This window comes from Quercus robur, chromosome 8 (assembly GCF_932294415.1).
Source record: "Quercus robur chromosome 8, dhQueRobu3.1, whole genome shotgun sequence".
Lineage (NCBI taxonomy): Eukaryota > Viridiplantae > Streptophyta > Magnoliopsida > Fagales > Fagaceae > Quercus > Quercus robur.
The window spans coordinates 24825642-24845212 of NC_065541.1; the positions used below are offsets into that span (position 1 = coordinate 24825642).

At 36.6% G+C, this 19571-nt stretch overlaps 1 protein-coding gene across 1 annotated transcript; it reads right to left on the minus strand.

The window, feature by feature from the left end:
* Positions 1-9059: 9059 nt before the first annotated feature.
* LOC126696075 (OPA3-like protein) lies at positions 9060-14766 on the minus strand. The gene is made up of 5 exons (XM_050392857.1): positions 14638-14766; positions 13287-13421; positions 10227-10313; positions 9336-9493; positions 9060-9147 (listed from the first exon to the last, which is right to left on the minus strand). The coding sequence occupies exons 1-5, from the start codon at positions 14764-14766 to the stop codon at positions 9060-9062; spliced, it is 597 nt and encodes a 198-aa protein (XP_050248814.1).
* Positions 14767-19571: the final 4805 nt, after the last annotated feature.

The window sequence follows — 19571 nt, forward strand, 5'->3', positions numbered from 1 at the left end:
AGCCCCTAGCTAGTGATGAAAGCAGTCTTCTCCTGGTCTTCTTCTGACATCTTGATCTGGTTGTACCTCAAGAATGTGTCCATAAATGTGAGGAGCTTGTGTCTTGTTGTGGAATCTATAAGTTGATCTATTTTTGGTAGGAGGAAACTATCTTTCGGGCAGGCCTTATTCAAGTCTGTGAAGTCTACGCACATCCTTCATTTTCCATTTGCTTTCTTTACTAGGATAACATTGGCCAGCCAGTCTTGATTGTAGACCTCACGAATAAACTCTGCCGCCAGCAATTTGTTTACCTTGTCCATGATTACTTTATTTAGTTCAGGGGTAAAGACTTGTTGTCTTTGTTGGACAGGCTTCCTTTCTGGATCTACATTCAGGCAGTGTTGGATGACCTCAGTTGCTATGCCTGGCATATCCTCATGACTCCATGCAAAAATATCCAAATTGCCATTTAAGGAATTAGACTAGCCTTTTCTTCATCTGATCACTCAAAGTCGTCCCTATCCTCGTGGTCTTCGTTGGTTCTCCATCTATTAGTTCCATAGTTTCCAAGGCTTCCACTTTCTCTTCTTCCTTCTCCTCAATCATCCATGTATGGTTCTCCTTTGCAGCTAACATTGCTTGGTAGCATTCCCTGGCTAGCACTTGATTTCCTTTTACTTCGTCCATGCCATTCTTCATTAGGAATTTTACCTTCAGGTAGTAGGTGGACGTTGCTGCCTTCTAGCGGTTGAGTGTGGGGCTTCCAATTATCACGTTGTACAAGGAGGGGTAATCTACGACCAAGAAGTCGAGCTGACGAGTTAATTGTTGGGGGTAAGACCCCACCGTGACCATCAATACCACTATACCTTTGGGGTACACCTGATCTCCACTAAAGCTGACGAGGAGGGACTCAAAAAGCCGTAACCTTTTAGGGTCTACCTTCAGTTGCTGAAAAGCGAAGAGGTAGATAATGTCTACAGAGCTGCCATTGTCTATAAGGACTTTCCTGGTGTTAAATCCTTCTATCATGAGCATGATAACTAAGGGGTCATCATGCGGCTGCTTCAACCCTTTGGCATCTTCTCCTAAAAACAAGATGTCCCTATCCGTCCTTCTCTACTTAAGGGGTGGTATCCTATGGACACTATTTACCTGCCTCTGTTGTGACTTCTTGAGGAATTTAAAAGATCCACCTATGGACGGTCCTCCTGTGATCATTTTTATTTCTCCTATCGCACTTTGTGGACGGTTGAACGTGTTGTCCTCATCCTTGGGAACAGCTTCATGCTTCTTCTTGTTATCATTTCATAATTTGCTGGATTCCCCCCTCTTCACAAACTTCTACAGCTTCCTCTTCCGAATGAGTTCTTCTATTTGCTCTTTCAGGTCTCTGCAATTTTCAGTGTAATGACCGTGGTCTTTGTGAAAATGACAATATCTCTTCTTGTTGCACACATTGGGTGATGAATGCAGTGGCCTTGGCCACTTAAGGTAATTCTCGTCCTTAATCTACATTGAAATTTTGTCAACAGACATAACCAAAGGGGTAAATTTTATCGTCTGAGGAGTTTTATCATCTCTCCACTTGTTTCCATCAGTACCATAACGGTCTCCCCTGGCTCTTTTACGTCCCCTCCGGTCTTCTCCCTTTCCTTCTCTCTCTTTGGGCTTCTCCTCATCCCCTATTGTTGCTAGGGCGTCTTCGGCGTTCATGCACTTCTGAGCTTTCAACAGCATTTCCGCCATCGTCTGAGGAGGGCTTTTCGCGAGTGCAACCACGAATTCTCTAGATTTCAATCCAACTTTGAAGGTCATTAGCTATACTTTGTTGTCCGCTTCATCTATCTCCAAGATTTCTCTGGTGAAACGCTTCATATTTGACCTCAAGGTTTTCTTCTCCCCTTGCCTGATGGTGAGCAGATGGTCTGCTGGCCTTTTTATGTGTTGTCCACTAACAAAATGGTGTACGAAAGAATTGCCTTATTGCTCGAAGCTGTCAATGGACGAGGTTGGTAGCTTACTGAACCACATTCGCGTTGCTCCTTTGAGAGTGGTGAGGAAGGAACGACACAGTATCTTGTCAGGGGACTGTTGAAGACCCAGAGTTGTCTTAAAGATGGTGATGTGATCCAGCGGATCTTTTAGACCTTCGAATGATTTGAGCTATAGGAGATGAAACTTTGACGGCATTGGGCATTCCAGGACCCTCGTTATGAAAGGCAAGTCCGTCCTCCTAACCATTCTGTCTAAGTTCGATCTGTTTTCTCCCTTATTGCACTTCTTAGCTCATCCATCTCTCTTCTCATTTCCCTGAGGAGGTCTGAATTCGCTTCCTCAGGGGTATTTGGTCGTCGGTGGTCATTCCTTCTATAGTTGTCTTCATCGTCATTCCGATTTGAATGGAACTACACTTTCGAATCTAAGTACAAAATTGTTGTCCCACAAACAGCGTCAAACTGATGATGCTGAGATTGTCAGTTGATTAGGTTCGTTTAGATAGGTTAGCACGAGTTTCGTCTTTGTACCTACAAGGTTAAGAACAGAGTCCTCTCTGAGTGGTCATCGGTGTGGTGCCGGCCACAGAGTCTCCGATGATAAAGTCAGTGAATGAAATCGGCAGAGAGGGCTTGTGAGGCTAGAATGAATAGTAAAAGTATCAGTATTTTTGTGTGTATGTACCTTGTTTAGTTCTAAAGTGCATATATATATATATATATATATATCTCTTTTTCTTCTAGCCATTGTACCCTATTTATGGTGGCATAAGTGCCTCTTTTGTAACGCCTTTGGGCTCATTCAATGTGGGCTTTGATGGGTCTCCCAATGGTCTTCTTGCTGATTCATAATCGTTCGGGATATTGAATGTTCTCTTTATGGCTTCTCTTCCATTGTCCATGTTGAGTCTGGGTGGATGATGGTATCTAATGGGTTCGTTTGGACAATGGCATTTATTAGGCCAATCAATAGCATAAAATAGGTACATTTTCATATACAATATCTTGCCAAAATGTACCAATTTTAATACATTTTGGCAACAACTTATTAATGTCTATCTGAACGCATAGTCAGGCAAAACCAGTGGCAACTCCAGGAATTTTTTCCAAGGTGTTCCTTAACAAGCATAAATTACACAATCTAATAAAAAGAAAATTTTATATATTGACAACAGCAACAATAAAAAAACATGCAAATACATAAAGTTTACAATTGCCTTCTACGAGTTTTCATATTTTAAAATCGTTGCATGATAGTCTCATTATCAATGCTACAAGCTAAATATTTTTCAATATACACAACCAAGTAATCATTCATCTACTGATCTCCCATTCAATTGCGCAGTTCATTCTTTATATATTTCATTGCTGAAAAACTTCTTTCAACTGTTGTAGTAGCGACAGAAAGTGTCAAAGCTAACTTCACAAGCAAATAAACTAATGGATAAGTCTTATGCTTCCTTGTGTTCACTAACTTTTCGGTAAGTTCACTAACTCCTTGAAGCTCTAAAAACAAGTCATTGCTGCGCATTTCAAAAATGTAATTCTGTAGTTGAGAGTCAAGTGCCAAGATATTTGTCCTAAGAAAATCAGATGAATAGAACTTTGCTAGACGAATCAACTTTTCCTTATCAAAAGCCACAAATGAATTACTTGGATTCAAGCAAGCCATACAAAGTAGCAAATCAGTATTCGCCTTTGAAAAATGGTTGTTAAGCTCTTGAAGTTACATATCTATGATTGTGTAGAATAGCTCAACACGATAATAATGTAAATTTGTATTTTGTTGGGTGTTGCGTCGTGGCCTCCCACTAACTACAAATATTTCATCCATGTTGAAGATAGGAATATCATGTGTGGTACAAAACGAAGACACTTCAGTCAATAAAGATATCCATTCATCATCTCTTATCACTTGCAATCGTTGCTTAGACACTTTAACAAGATCCATAGCATTTACTATATCTTGAATTTTTTTTTTTTTGCAATGCTATTGACAACTCATTTGTGATCCCTAAAATGTTTTTCATCAAGTGTAGAGCAAAGAAAAATTCAAAAGATAAAATTGACCTCATAATAAATCGAGCTTCAACTTCTTGATCGGAGATGCCATCTTCTTCAATAATCTCAAGTACATCAACAACAGCAGAGAACATCAAAATCAAGTTGAGAATAGTCCCATAATATGATCCCCAATGTGTATCACCAGGACGTTTAAGATTTGTCTCTTGATTCAAACCTTGCCCACTTCTACATACACCATTCTCTAAATCTTCTTTAATTTTGGCAAATTGTCCATCTTGAAGAGCATCTTGTCTCTTACAAGAGCCTCCAACAACAGTTACTAAATTACTAACCACATAAAAAAATTCAGCAATGTTAATGTGATTTTTAGTAATGACAACAAGTGTCAATTGAAGTTGATGAGCAAAACAATGGACATAAAATGCTGACTTATTCTCTTTCAAATTTAAAGTTTTGAGACCATCGATATCACCTTGCATATTACTAGCCCCGTCATAACCTTGCCCATGTAGGTTTGATAAACTCAAATTATGTTCACAAAGTAAACATTCAATCGCATGTTTGAGTGACAAAGCGGTGGTACTTGCTACATGTACAATACCAAGGAACTGCTCTATAATAATTCCTTTTTTGTTCACATAACGAAGAACGAGGGCCATTTGTTCTTTCATTGAGATATCACGTGACTCATCGACTAATATTGAAAAGAACCCATTGTCAAGATCCTTGATGATGGCTTTGAGTGTTTCACGTGCAATTGCATTCATAATGTCTTTTTGAATATCAGGGTGGGTAAGCTTGCAAATTTTTGGAGCTTTTTGCAACACTTCATTGTGATCCCCCAAAAATTGTAGAAGCTCAAGAAAATTTATTTTATCACTTGAACGTTGAGATTCATCGTGACTACGAAAAGCTAATCCTCGGCATAAAAGGAATCTTATGCAATCAACTATTGCATTTAATTGAATCCGATATTCAATTTTATCTTGATTTGATTGCGTAACCAAAACACTTTGAATGTGTTGCTTTTCCTTCAATAGATCTTCACTCTTCTGGACAGCTTGGTTATGAGCACTATTAACTCCTCCAACATGGGAATTTAACTTATCTTTCTGATTCCAAAGTTTAAATCCCTTCGTTACAAAAGTGTCACCTCCTCCTTACTTACCAACATCTTGCTCAAATAGGTAGCAATAAAAACAAAATATTGCATCCTTGTCTATACTATATTCCAACCAGTATCTATTTTTATACCATTTAGATATAAATCGACGGGGCTTTCCAGAAAAATATGATATAGTGTAATCATCACAGTGTAAAACAGGTTGACAAGAGTCTTTTGTTAAATAATATCTTCTTATTTCATCATGATGATTATGATGATAAGATGATATCTTTTCTCGTAGCCCAGGATCTGAAGGAAGATTTTCTAAGTTAAAGTCAACATGAACTCGCTTAGAAAATGAAGATGAATCTTGCATAGGAGATGAATCTTGGGTACGTGGTTTTCTTATCAAATATTTTGTCCATAATTCTAGCAAAAGAATAAACAATAAACTATAAGTTCATCTGAAATATTAATAAAATTATTAATTATTGTTGTTTAGTTGTTTCATTAATTTGTTTGTCTTTTATAAACTATAATTTGTTATATTGTTGTTTCATTAATTATAAAATTATTAATTATTGTTTAGGTTAACATAATTTAATTTGTTTGTCTTTTATAATGTATTGGTTAATTATACTGCTTTAATTATTGTTGTTTAGCCTAACAATAAACTATATTGCTTTAATTTGTTTGTCATTAATGATTAATTATACTACTTTAATTTGTTATATTGTTTAGCCCTTGCCCCATGTGCACATTACACTAAAAGAGCCACTTATGTGCACATTACACTAAAAGAGCCACTTATGTGCACATTACACATCCCATGTGCTGCTGTGTAGCACAATAATTAAAGCACTAAGGCAGTGTAATGTGCAACCCGGCCCTATGTGCCCATCTACCCCCACCCTACTCAACACACAAGCACGCCTCATGCCTGATGCCCCTGCCAATAGAAAATTTCACAATCACACATTACACTAAAGACAATAAATATCTCACCAACACCAACACCAGCACACTACACACACCAACACCAACGGATAAGATAAATTGGTAAAGCCAAATTCAAAAAGTCAAAAACAGATAAAAAAAATTAATAAAGCTAAAGTTTGGCCAATCACAGACTTAGTTCAAAAAAGAGAGAGAGTTAGTCTTATTAAAGAATAAAAAGAGAGAGAGTTTCATTCATTTCATAATTTTCATTTCAGTTCACAAAGAGAGAGAGAGAGAGAGAGAGAGAGAGAGAGAGAGAGAGAGAGAGAGAGAGAGAGAGACAGAGACAGAGACAGAGACAGAGAGAGTCAAATAGAAAAAGAGAGAGAAAATGAAATACCTTGAGGGAGGAAGCACCGGAGCAGTCGAGCAGGGAGGCCTGAAGGCTGAGGCTGCTGAGGCAATGACGAGGTGACGAGTGATCTGTTGATCTCCGTCCTCCGATGAGGGTTAGCAATGAGCGACGACAACGCGGAGGGGCGAACGAGCAAGCTATGACCGATCCGATCTTCGTTTGTTGGCTTGAGGCTTAAGTGGCATTGCTCTGAGGGACTGAGTTTAGGTTTGCTTTAGGCCTTTAGTGGTTTTTTTTTTGGGTAGAATCCATGGGTTTGCTACCTCTGTAATCTGTTGGGCTTGCCGTGGTCTTGGCTCTGTTACAAAATTTTTTTTTTTGGCTTTTTTTTTTTTGGCTTGAAAGTAGAACAAATAATTTTTTTTTTTTAATCTGAGGGTGTTCCTAATTTTGTGATTGAGGGTGTTCCTAATACAGAGCAAATATAAAAAAAATTTATAAAAAAAAGTTTTATTTTTTTTTCAGGTCAAGGTGTTCCTGGGAACATCTTGAGTTGCACGTGGCGCTGCCATTAGGCAAAACGTCTGTGAATGGCGGAGCTGGTTATAGCATCTATCTTAAGAAGTTTTCCTAGTTTAATACCACATGTTTTAAAAAAATCCGGATGGTAATATTCTATGGACAGTTGTTCCAACCGAATCCAAACAGCCGTAGTCGTCACTTTGGCTGTGCATGGATGAAAGTCAGCCTCCCATGCCTGGACATGGAGGTATTGATCTCCCACAAACCAGGGACCATCCATGAGTGCATGATGATAATCTTTGAGAGCTTCAAATTTCATAATATAGAATTCGTAACCAATATCAATAAATTGCATGTTACCTGTTGGTCTCCATATACTGACTAACCTGGATTGAAGAGCATGATAACCTAATTGTTTACCCATAAGTTTGAGGATGACACTAGTTTGCCAGGGCCCTACCATCTTACGCTTCATTTCTGCTGTGATTATGATTTCCCATGCTTTTGTGTTCACGTCATCCTCATCGCGGTGTTGCTCCTCGCTCGTTTGTTCCCGGTCAGTCCTTTCGACGTCGTCCTCAGAACCCTCATCCGCTAAATCTTTGTCTTCACCTCCCTCTAATTCCTGCATGGTGGCATCCGAGATAACCTCTGCATACATTTTCTTCCTCAAATTTTCCTTCAAAAAGTCGTTCTCTAGGTTGTTAGTATCTTTAATAGGATGGGTGCTGGTGTTCTCCATTTGCTAGCAAACTCTAAGGGTGGTAAAATAAGCCCAAACCCATTTACTCGCCCAAACCCACCCACTCTAATTGAACCCAAACCCACCCAATTATTATTTGGGTTAAATGGGTATCAACCTAATTAGACCCATTAATTATTGGGTTTTAAGTAAAAACCCATTGAACCCCATTTAACCCAAAAACAATTAATCTAAATTCAACCCATCCCTTCCCATCCAAAATAAAAATAAAAAACTCATCCCCTGCTCCTCTTTCAGCCTCTCTTCTCTTCTTCCATTTTCTAAGGTTTCCAAGTTTGAAAAAAAATCCCATTTTCCCAAGAAACAAATAGAGAACAAAGAGACAAAGCAAGGCAAAAAAATCGGTACAACCACCACAACGCGGCGGCTCCAGCTCCACCAGGCCCGCCTCACCACCGCCACAGAGGCGAGTCGGGTCGAGCCGTGAAGCCCCAGCCGGACCCGTTGTTGACTGTGACGACGTCATTCCGGATTCTGTGCAATGACTTGAAGGCCGGAGGGGTGATCGGGAAGTCCGGGAGCATCATCAAGACGATTAGGCAGCACACCGGCGCGTGGATCAACGTGCACGAGCTGATCCCCAGGGACGAGGAGCGAATCACCGAGATCTCTGACATGCGCCGGCGCATGGATTACTGTGAGAGGAGTGTAGAGATTTTTTTGGTGGGAGTTTGAGTCTCTGGCATTATACTTTCCACTTCTATTTCTTGGGGCTTGGGGAGTGTTTGGTTGCTGAGAAAATTGGAGTTTGAGATTTGATGAAAATTAGAGTTTTGGATTACTGTGATTTTTTTTTTTTTGGGAGATTTGATGAAATTTTCCAAACTCACTTTTTGAACTAGAGAAGGTCATTAGGCTGGGTGGAGCAGTGAGATTTGAGTTTTTCACTTTAGGAGGCATTTTGGTAATTTTGATAATTGGGTAATTGGGTGGGTTGGGGTTTACTCACAATAATTGGGTTGGGTTGGGTTTGGGTTAGAAACAAATTAGTTAAATGGGTTTTAATGGGTAAATGAGTTTTATATACCCAACCCAATTATGCCCACCCTAAACTGACCCAAACCCACCCATTTGACACCCCTAGCAAACTCTAATTGCTATAGCATTCCCAAACGGGCTTAGTGCCTACTGAGACTTCCAATGCCCCGTGTGTTAAATAAGTTGTGGTGTTTTTATTATAGGATACAGTAAATGTCTTACTCCTTCCTCTCACATAATATTAGATCTCATTAATTTAATTTATGGTGAAATACACTATTTATGTGAGATGAATGAGTACAACCAGAATATTTTAAAATTTCCCATAGATCAATATGGAGAACAAAAAGGCCTACTTTTTTTAGACGCCGATATTAATTTGATAGTTGCATGTCACCAAGATGAAACATATGATACATCATCTAACAGCATTAATGCTCTTACTTCCGAAACTAGTTTATTAAGAACAGCCTTCCTAATTCTGCATTTTCAAAAAACCACAATAGAATATTCGAAAACTTTAATTAATATCAGTTCAGTGTTGGTTTCATTTATGAACTTTTTAGCAATAGAACTCAATTTGGCCAAAAAATATCTAAAGCCAAGGAAGAGCCAAAGCTTCTAATTCATGGAACCAAAAGAAAAAATACATAATGGTGTAAGAGTCACATTGCATTCATATAACTAGGTCTTCCCCACTTATGTCCTTCCAATGTACCGGCCTGCCAGAGTTTGACAAAATCTAAATAGCCTCTTCCTCGCGCAGATTGTCTGTACTTTAGAACTTCCAATTCTCTTTCTAAATCTTTGTTCTTTTGCTTCAGTGCCTAGTAAAGTGTAAAAAGTGGTTACAGTTTATATCTAAGGGAGCATAATGGATAATCTTAACCAACTCTCATGGTGTTGAATATGACATTAAGAAACAAAAGTTGCACGTTGCATTTCTTTCAATTTGTCACAAAACGATGACAACAGGAAAATAGAGTAATCTCGAGAAAATTGATAAAGATAACGACATCGATAACAACATTGATAGAGCTTTTAGCTGACTTCCAACAAACTGACAAACAGATGCAACCTACAAGACTATACTGGATTTTCCAAGAAGGGCTATAAAGATTTTTGGTTTTTACTGCTGTCATAATGGTTTTTTGGTGAAACCCTTTTGAACATTATGTTAATCAGACATAGTTCTACGGATGAATAGACAGCCATCTGAGTTGTAACATCTTTTTTCTTCTTTCGTTTTTCTTTTGACTGATTGAATTTGTACTCACTGCACATACTAAATAAAATGTAGCTTACCATTAGATTGGAACTTTTGTGATCAGTATATTCGCATTTGATTACAGATAAATTCAAAAATCAAAATATACTTCGCAACACAGCCAATTCAACATGCACTCTCTACAAAAAACAGTTAAAACATATTGGAAAGCATATAAAAAAGTACAGTCGTTACTTTTTTATTATTATACCAGAGTTACTAAAATCTTGACTAGGAACTCATAATTTAAGCATCAAGTAGTGTGACGGAGAAACAGTTGCCATGTCACTTACCTCCATTTCTTGCTTCCTTTTTTCTTCCTTTCTAGCTTCTGCTCTAGAACTTCTATGCACCTCATATATCAATAAAATACCTGCAACCTAAGTAGACAAGCAGGGGAACTTTATCAACTTAAAAGAACCTAATTTTCCCACCGTTACATACAACCTTTTTTTTTTTGGGGGATGTGATGTAGCTAGGACACAGTTTACTATTTAATTATTGTAATTTATTATTTTTGGTAATTTTTTTTGTAATTTTCATTATTTTAGGTTTAGGGTAGTATTTATTTATTTGTTTTTAGGTGCTTTTAATATTTTTTAGGTCAAATTTGATTCCTATTATGACTAGGTATCAATTAGGAGTTATTTTAAAATATATTTTCTTATCTGTCAAATTTTATAGAGCCCTTAAATAAGCCTTTAAGTCTGTAAACTTTTTTTAAAAATTATTCAATTAATAAAATTCAGACTTTTGTCTTTTTATTTTTTGGTGGATTCTAGACTCTTTCTTCTTGTGGATTCAGGGACCCTTCTGGATAGGGGTGTCCAACTCAACCAGTGGCCCAACCCACCTGGAAAATCCGATCGAACCCAGGCCGACCACCGGCTGATCTGACTACTCCGGTGGTGGGTGGTGGGTTTTCTTCTCCAGAATTCGATTTGGTCGGGTTCGGTCTCAGATCTTCTCCCCAAAACCCAAAGAAACTCGAACCGACCAAGATATATAGCATTTTTCGGTGAGATTTTTTAGATCCGGCGAGATTTCAGCTAGATCCATGAAATCTCCACTGGATTTGGCGAGATCTCGTTGTTTACGCTTAGATCCGGCTACAATCTAGTGGGTTTTGCTTAAATAAGGCTCAAATCCGTTAAAAATATGATGGATTTTGCTCAAATCCGGCAAAACTCCGATGGTTTTTGCTCAAATTCGGTGACAATTTGGTGTATTTTTGCTTAGATCTTGTGAGTTTTACAAAAATTAGGTGACGATTTGATGTTTTTTTGCTTAGATCTAGTGATTTTTGTACAAATCCAGCGAAGATGCAGTGAAAAATACAGATCGCCATCAAAATGGAATCTCTGGCAGCATCATTGTCGACTTTGACCGATCCGACCGCCGATCAAACAACTCCGATCCGACCTGACCTGTTAGTTTTTGCGGTCGGCGGTGGGTTTTCTCGTCGGAAATACGATGTCGTCGGGTCGGTTCTGGGTTGGGCACAAACCCGACCCGGATCGACTCGTGGACACCCCCACTTGTGGATTCAAGGAATCCTCATGGATTTGAGGTTATTTTAAGAAGAAAACGTGTTTTGTTTCTTGTTTTCTAGAAGTAGATGAGTTTTGCTTCTTGACACTTTCGCATTCTGCATCAGTTGATATCAGAGCCTTGACTTACCTGGTCTGGTGGTTGATGTATGAAACGGTAGCAATTCCGGTGACAAAAAAAACTTAGCAAGTATTATGTGATGTACAACTAGCACTCACAAATATCTTTACTAGAATGCCGTCGTTGGGGCATGGAAACAATAGGGATAATTGTTGCAGAGACATAACTCATGGGCAAACTATTGGTAAGCAAATTTCATATAGACCTTATAGAAGAATTGCAAGTTTTAATGGTTATTTTTATAAAGAAAATTTTCTTGATTGGTTACTGGATCTAGAGGATTTATTTGACTATGAGAATATTTGTGAGATGAGAAAAGTTAAACTTGCTTTATATAAACTTAATGAATATGCCTTATGTTGGTGGGAACAAATACTGATAGAATTAGACGAAGTAAAGACAAAATTCGTTCATGGCCAAAGATGAAAAAGATGCTTGCTATAAACTTTTATTCTTTGGATTGTGATGAACTTTTGTCGTATACAAAACAAGATTATCATTAGCCAAGAAGCTCGTACTTGAATTATTTTGAAGAGCCATATATTCCACAATTAAAGGAAGAATTGCATGTTGAAGAAAATAATGTTCTTGAAGATTATGTAGAAGTCAAAGAACAAAATATAGAGATTTGTGAGGAAATTAATGAAGAACTTGTTTTGGAAGAAGATCCTAAAATCAAGATTCTTGTGGAAGAGAATAATGAAGATCCTATTATAGAGAAAGATCTTGAAGTTGAGATGGTAGAAACCATATAAAAAGAAATTGAAGAGTAAAGTTTCAGGGGTCTCAATGAAATCAAATCATATGATTATCAAACTTAAGATCCTTTTACTTTGGTTGTAAGCGATACACCGAAGTTTATTGATTTTATTGGGGTTGGTAGATTTGATTCAATTGTCAGTTCTTATTTGATAAATCTCTACAATTACATGAAGACCAAGGAAAAAGAAATTCAAGTTGATTTGTTGATTCCATTGATGAGTTGCAAGTATAGAAAGAAGATCAAGGGGCTCAAGTATTCAAAGTATTTGTTTATTTAGAAAAGAAGATTTTAGATTTCAAAGATGAACTCGAGTACGAGTTTGTTTCAACTTTCAAGTGGAGGGGTCTGATGTATGACACAATTTACTATTTAATTATTGTAATTTATTATTTTTGGTATTTTTTTTTGTAATTTTCGTTATTTAGGTTTAGGGCATTTATTTTCTTGTTTTTAGGTGTTTTTAATGCTTTTTAGGTCAAATTTGGTTCTTGTTATAATTAGGTATCAATTAGGAGTTATTTTATAATATATTTTCTTGTTTGTCAAGTCTTACGAAGCCCTCAAATAGGCCCTTAAATCTATAAACATTTTTTTAAACAATTATTCAATCAATAAAATTCAGAATTTTTCTATTTTCTGGTGAATTCCAGACCCTTTTTCCTTGTGGATTCAAGGAACTTTTGTGGATTCGAGGTTATTTTCAGAAGCAAATGTGTTTTGTTTCTTGTTTTCTAGAAGTAGACGTGTTTTGTTTCTTAACGCTTCTGCATCCCACATCAGGATGAATGGTATAGAATTTATATTAGGTCTCACTCTGTAAGTGATGGTGAAAGCTTGCATATATTTGTCTTTGCATAACATAAATTATTTTTTGAAGCAGATAATGAGGATAGAGTATGAGAGAGGGTATAGTAATTACCGTGAACACAAAAAGTTCCCCAAAAAGTTCAGAAGCAAGTTGAACAGCTCTTCCTTCATCCAGAGGGCGGATCAATGCATTAGTTGCATGTCCATATAAGCGTCTTTGCACTGTCGTTGTGAAGCGATGGTTTGCCTGATTCCAAATAGTATAACCATGAAATTGGAAGGTGTAATCGTGAACTCCAAAAAAAAAGTGTATTTGGAAATAACATGGCAAATTAGTCAACATGTATTTTCTTGAGATTAAAAAAAAAAAAAAAAAGTTTTTAGTCAACATGTATAGGCTATATAGTAGGGGCAGCCTTCTCTCTATGGATTGAATCCAAGACCACTCTTTATTAAAGGCGCAGACATGCCAATAAGTAACAAGGATTCTATTAATTTTTGGCATCGGTTTATTTTGTTGAGGCCCAATTGTCATGTTAAGGTTGTCACGAATTTTATTGTTTGAATTATTAACACCAACTTGTGAAATAATACATCTTCCCTATTCCCCCACTCCATGAATTTATGGACCACGTATTATGGCTTCAGATGTGTTATCCCAACAAATTGAAAACATTCCATTTCAATGGATATCCAAGATGCTCAGTTTGTTGTATGTGTGCAGAAAGAATTACAGGAACTATGTAGGAGAAAAAGGATGAACAAAGCCACAAATTAATCCGCGTGAGGTTGTTTGAGTAGTAATAAAACTATAAAAGTCTAATGAGTTGGGCAGTAAGCTTAACTCCATTACTCATAAAAAACTGAAATTCAATATTCTTCTTGAAACCCTGAAGATGTCATACCAACCTTAGACTAATACTGCAATTAACATTTGTGAGATCATGCAGATTCTAAAAATTAAGACACAATTCAATAGTCTTGAATATTCAAAAATCACATAATTCGAATTCTATCAAATTGGCCATGGCCTATCTTTTTTCTAAGTCAGACAGGTCTAAGTGGTCTGAGACAGACATTGAGACCATTCTATATATGTTATGACTAAAGATCAAATCAAGGAGATGAAGTAAATTATTGTCCGTGACATAGTCAATTACTGTAGCACAATTAGGTTGTATTTATAAAAAAAGACCGTGTACAAAACCCCCACTATTGTAGTGTGAGATCCTTAATCAAGATATTAACATCACTGTATGAGGAATTAAAACCGACCCTATGATTTTGTTGGTTTGGTCATTTAAAAAAAAAAATGCTTTCAGATATATCTTAGACATGCCTTTCTACAATCCATGCAAAGTCAATCACTAAAAAAAACAAAAGGGTGCAGGCCAATGAGGATTATGTATGAAAGAAAAATTTTAAAAACAAAAGAAAAGGGTGAAAAAAAAAAAAAAAAAAACCTGGGCAATATTGATGATGAACTGGCGGAACGTGGGGTGCAAGCCAGCCTCTTTTTTGAGCCTATTAGCAATGGGTTTGGAGATAGTTCTTAGGGCTAGTGTTCCAAGCTTGAAAAGAGGCAGTACCATTGTGCTTTTTTTGGTAATCATTGATGAGTTCAGGCTTTTCAAGCACAGTGTGGGTGAGAGACAGATTTTATGTGCAGAAGAGTTGGGTGTTTCTTGTAGAAGAAGAAAGAAACCGAAGATATAGCAGTAGTTAGGGTATAAGATTTTGTGTTCAGCCCTTCTCACTCACTCTCTAATTCTTTTTTTTTTTTTTTTGAGGAACCTTTCACTCTCTAATTCAGGTGTTGAGTTGAGGCCCATTTTATTTTATTTTCTTTGCCCGATCCTACCCTTTTTTTTCTTTTCTTTTTCCTCCTTTTGTTTCTTGTTAAATCTTTTTTATCACATTTATTTTAATGCTTATATCCTATGGTTTTTCTTCTTCTTCTTTTTTGAGGGGGTATGGTTTTTCATCTTGGTTCATTTAAACGGAATTATTATTGATGATGTGCCCTTTAATTCAAGAAAATTCCTTTTGTAAAGCGTATCAATTGGGATAACAATAATCGGTCAAAAAAAAAAAAAAGGAATTGGGATAATTAAAAAAAAAAAAAAAGCCATACATAAATTTAAAAAAAAAAAATCTTTTGTAATATGTATGCCTTCCCTATGATTAAGGACTTACTTGTGGAAGAGAAATTCTATGTTCTTTTCTAAAAAAGAAAAAGAAAAAAAAGAAATTTTATATCTACAACAAATTCTAAGTGGCAGGTTGTTACGAGTTGTTATTGGAGGGTAAAAATGTAATTTCAGTGATATGTTCCAATTAATTAGAACCAATAACAACTTACCACGTATGATTTTATTGTGAAAGTGTTATGAAAATATTGTGGATGTAACATTTCTCTTTATGAAATCATCCGCCATCACGAGTAAAAATCCATCATTTGGATTGTATCACGATAAATAAGAATATGCTAAAAGACTTTATTAACAACACTAGAAATTGAGGTTTACTAGGATAGAGATTATAGCTCTATCAGTTTTGATTTTGAGAAATAAGGCTAAAATTAGGCATAAGAAAATTTATAAAATAATTTTTTGTGAAGAAAACAAGAGAATTATTTGTGTAAGAAAAAGGGTAACAAAATTGGGCTCACAAATGATGATAATATGTGCACTTTCATTTTCCATGTGTATCCCCATTCTAATTTTCGATGCTTGTTTTCTTTGTTTGTTTTTACAAAGTTGTACCAAATACAAAGAAGTTATGTTGAGCATGGTTTTAAAAATTGGTATGGTCAAAGAGCCAGAAAATGGACCGGTTCCTTTTTTTTTTTTTTTTGAGGAACCAATGGACCGGTTCCTAAGTGTTCCTGATTATTGACTAGTTTTTCACCGATTTTGATCGAGTTTTTGCCAATTTTTACTAGACCAGTTTTGGGTTTGATTCTTGATTGAATCAGGCAGTCCGATTTTTTAAAACAATGATGTTGAGAGAGAGAGAGAGAGAGAGAGAGATTGGCTAACACAAGTTACAATGCTTTTTTTTTTTAAATATTTTAAAATCAATAAGTTACAATGCTTATATAAAGATGATATTCTAACCATTTGTAAAAATTTGAATAGTGATTTTATAGCTATGAGTCTTATAGTTCAATTGGTTAACACCTTTAAAAAAAAGGAGTTAATTTTGTAGTATTTTGTGAACAATACTTGCTATTTGCATTGGGTTTGAAATGAATGGATGTGAAAATTTAAAGTTGTTAATGATGTTAAAATTTGTTACAATTTTTGTCACTAATATGAATATTTTGTTGTGATTAGAGTAATGACATTTTCATTTGAGTCACCACTTTTAAAAAGCACAAATCACATTAATTCGTCAAGCATCTCATGTCTTCTAAGAGCATTAGTATTGGGGGTGTAAAACCCCCCAAGTTGCTATTTTACCCACCAAACTCATAAAAACAAGCATCATCCGGGTGTGTAAACTTGAATTTTTTTACATCCTCGCTACAGTAAGTATGGGTATATAGAACCACACTACAGCAAATTTATAAAAAAAATGTTTATTCTTTCCTCTCTCTTCTCTTTCACTCTTCTCTCTTCTTCTTTTCTTTTCTCTCACTCTTTGTCTCCGACTCTTCTCTCTCTCTCCAACTCTTCTCTTTTCTCTATTCTTTCTTCGTCTTTCTCTCTCGATTTGGTGGTATTTTTTTTTGTTGGTTGTGGGTTGGGTGGGGCTATGGTGGAGACGTGGGTTGTGGGTTAAATAGGGTTGTGGTGGAGATGAGGGTTGTGGATCTCTGGTGGTCATAGGTGATGCGATGGTGGTGGCATGGGGATTGAGGGTCAGATGGGTTGTGGGTTTTGGTAGGTGTGGGATGGGCTGTGGGTTGGTGTTTGGATTGCTGAATCAGTGTTAGTTTCGTGTTTGGGTGGCCGGATTGGTGGTGGTTTGGTGTTTGGGTGGTGGTTGTGATTGGTGATTAGTGATTGCTGTTTGGGTGCTGGGTTTTTTTGTTGTTGTTTTGTTGGTGGTTGTTGGGGTGTGTGTGGTGGTGGGGTAGTGGTAGTTGTTGCTAGTTTGCTAGAGAGATAGAGACAGGTTGGAGAGATATAGACAGAGGAAGAGAGGAAAGAGAGAAATGGGAGAAGAAAGAGAAATGAGTTTTTTCTTTAATATTATTTTATTGGGTAGTTATATTATTTAATTGGGTTGCATGTAAAAATAAGAATTGGGATGTGGGGTGAGTTGTGAGTTGTGAATTAGGTTGGTAAAATAGATAAAATGGTGTTTGAGGATGTAAAATAGGTATTTTTTTGCATCCTTAGATGATAGTGTTCTAATACTTCTAAAGGCAACTTCCAATTATTTAAAATGCCAAGCTCTATTAAATAAAAGGGCAAATTACAACTTCTCTACCTATGGTTTGAAATTTGACACTTTACTTACCTGAGGTTAGCTTAGTTAAGGTTTCATAGCCCACCTCTATTAAAAAGTGCTAAATATGTAATTTTGCTCTACTTTTATGTCTCTTTCCTCCAATAACACAAAAAAACATAAAAATATAAGATTAAATAAGATAAAAAAGATGTTGGATCTCTCTGTTAGAGACTATAGTCATTTCTTCTAGAGAAACAAACAATAATAAAAAAAAATAGAGCAAAAATGCTTTCACCTTATCTCTCTCCATCAGTTTCTCTCTTAAGAGGATTTTGAGAATGATTCTTTTGTTTATCCTCTCCATTTCATACTATTGATCTGGTGTACATGTCTTAAGATATGTCCTTTTAAATTAAAATTATGCAATCCATTAGTCTCTGATTAATGTAATTGAAGGAAACAGAAAACTAGCAGAAGTTATAGTGCATCTGTCAAAACATGTTTACCCATCTCCATCTGATAACATTTGCTAAGTCTTCTTTACCTCGTCGTTGTTTTCGTTGTTATTCTGTCAAAGAAGTCTATGGATCTTGTGGGAGAGTGAATCCATTATAACCTTCTTTTGCTTTAACAAAGAGAACATTATAAGGTGAGCTTTGAATGCGCTTATTTTGTTCATGATAGCTGACAGATTGCGATAAATGATCGTCCGAATTTGCAAACCATCCATGTTAATGACGAGTAAAAGTATGGACAAGCGTAAACGCATTAATTCCAGACAGCATTCAATGACCAAATGATAAATGAGCACAGAGTCATTCCTGCCATCTAATGTTATGCATTTAATGGCCGTTACAGACATTAAAGGGTTGGGATTAAGTGGTCATTATTGAGCCATAAATCCTTCAGTTGTGGTACAATGTTAGAGAGGCCAACAGATTGGGCATTTACTCACACAAAGTCTATATAAAGTCAAGAGAGGCAAGTAAGTGATATATGGAACACACACAAATTACTCTACAAATTACAGATTTCTAAAGAGTCTAAGCTAATTTAAGCATCAGAGGGTCCTTGGCAGGCCCCAAACTAGTGTCATTATTTGCTTATTGCTTTCTTTGATACAGGATCTCAAGGTCGTCCATTGTACTGATAAGGAGCATACTGGCGAGACGAAATTGCGTTTTATCAATAGCTATTAACTTGGCTTTAGCTACAGAACTCAACGTAGCCATAATTTCTTGGATGATAACAGAAACCTTGTTCTTCATTTTTCTAATTAATTAGGCTTAAGACGAGTGTTAAAGGTAGGGTTGTCCACCCAATCTGAAAACCTAACCAACCCGAGCAACCCGCTCGAAACCGAACCGAAAACCACCCGAACCGACCATTCTAACGGTTGGTGGCGAGTCATTGCCCACAGAACTCGACACCTTTGGGTTGGTTGGTGGGTTTCCTCCCCAAAACCTGAGCCACCCAACCCGATCATAAAACCAAAATCTTCCGGTGATATTTGAAGGTTTTTTTATGGAAACTTACAAAAATCGATGATATTTGGAGTTCCTCGACGAAGAACTACTTGAAATACCATCAGATCCGATGAGATCCAGCGAGATCTTGTTGTGATTTGGCTAGATCTCAACAGATTTAGCCAAATATTGGCCAGATCTTGATAGATTTGGCCAAATAACAGCATCGACAACAAAACTTGAAACTGACCGGTACAACTCAAAACCTAACGAGACTCGAACCAAACAATCTGACTAGCATTTCAGGTCAATTTCGGGTTTCGTTTTCACCCACTCGAAAGTTTCGGGTCAAGTATGGGTTGGGCACAACCCTGACTCAACCCGACCTGTGGACAGCCCTAGTTAAAGGAACCCACGATATTAAGAAAAGAAAACCAATTGAAAAAAAAAAAAAAGAAAAAAAGATCTTTACCAACATCTTTTTGTTCTTATATATTTATTATGTTTTTTGTGTTATTGGAGGAGAGAGA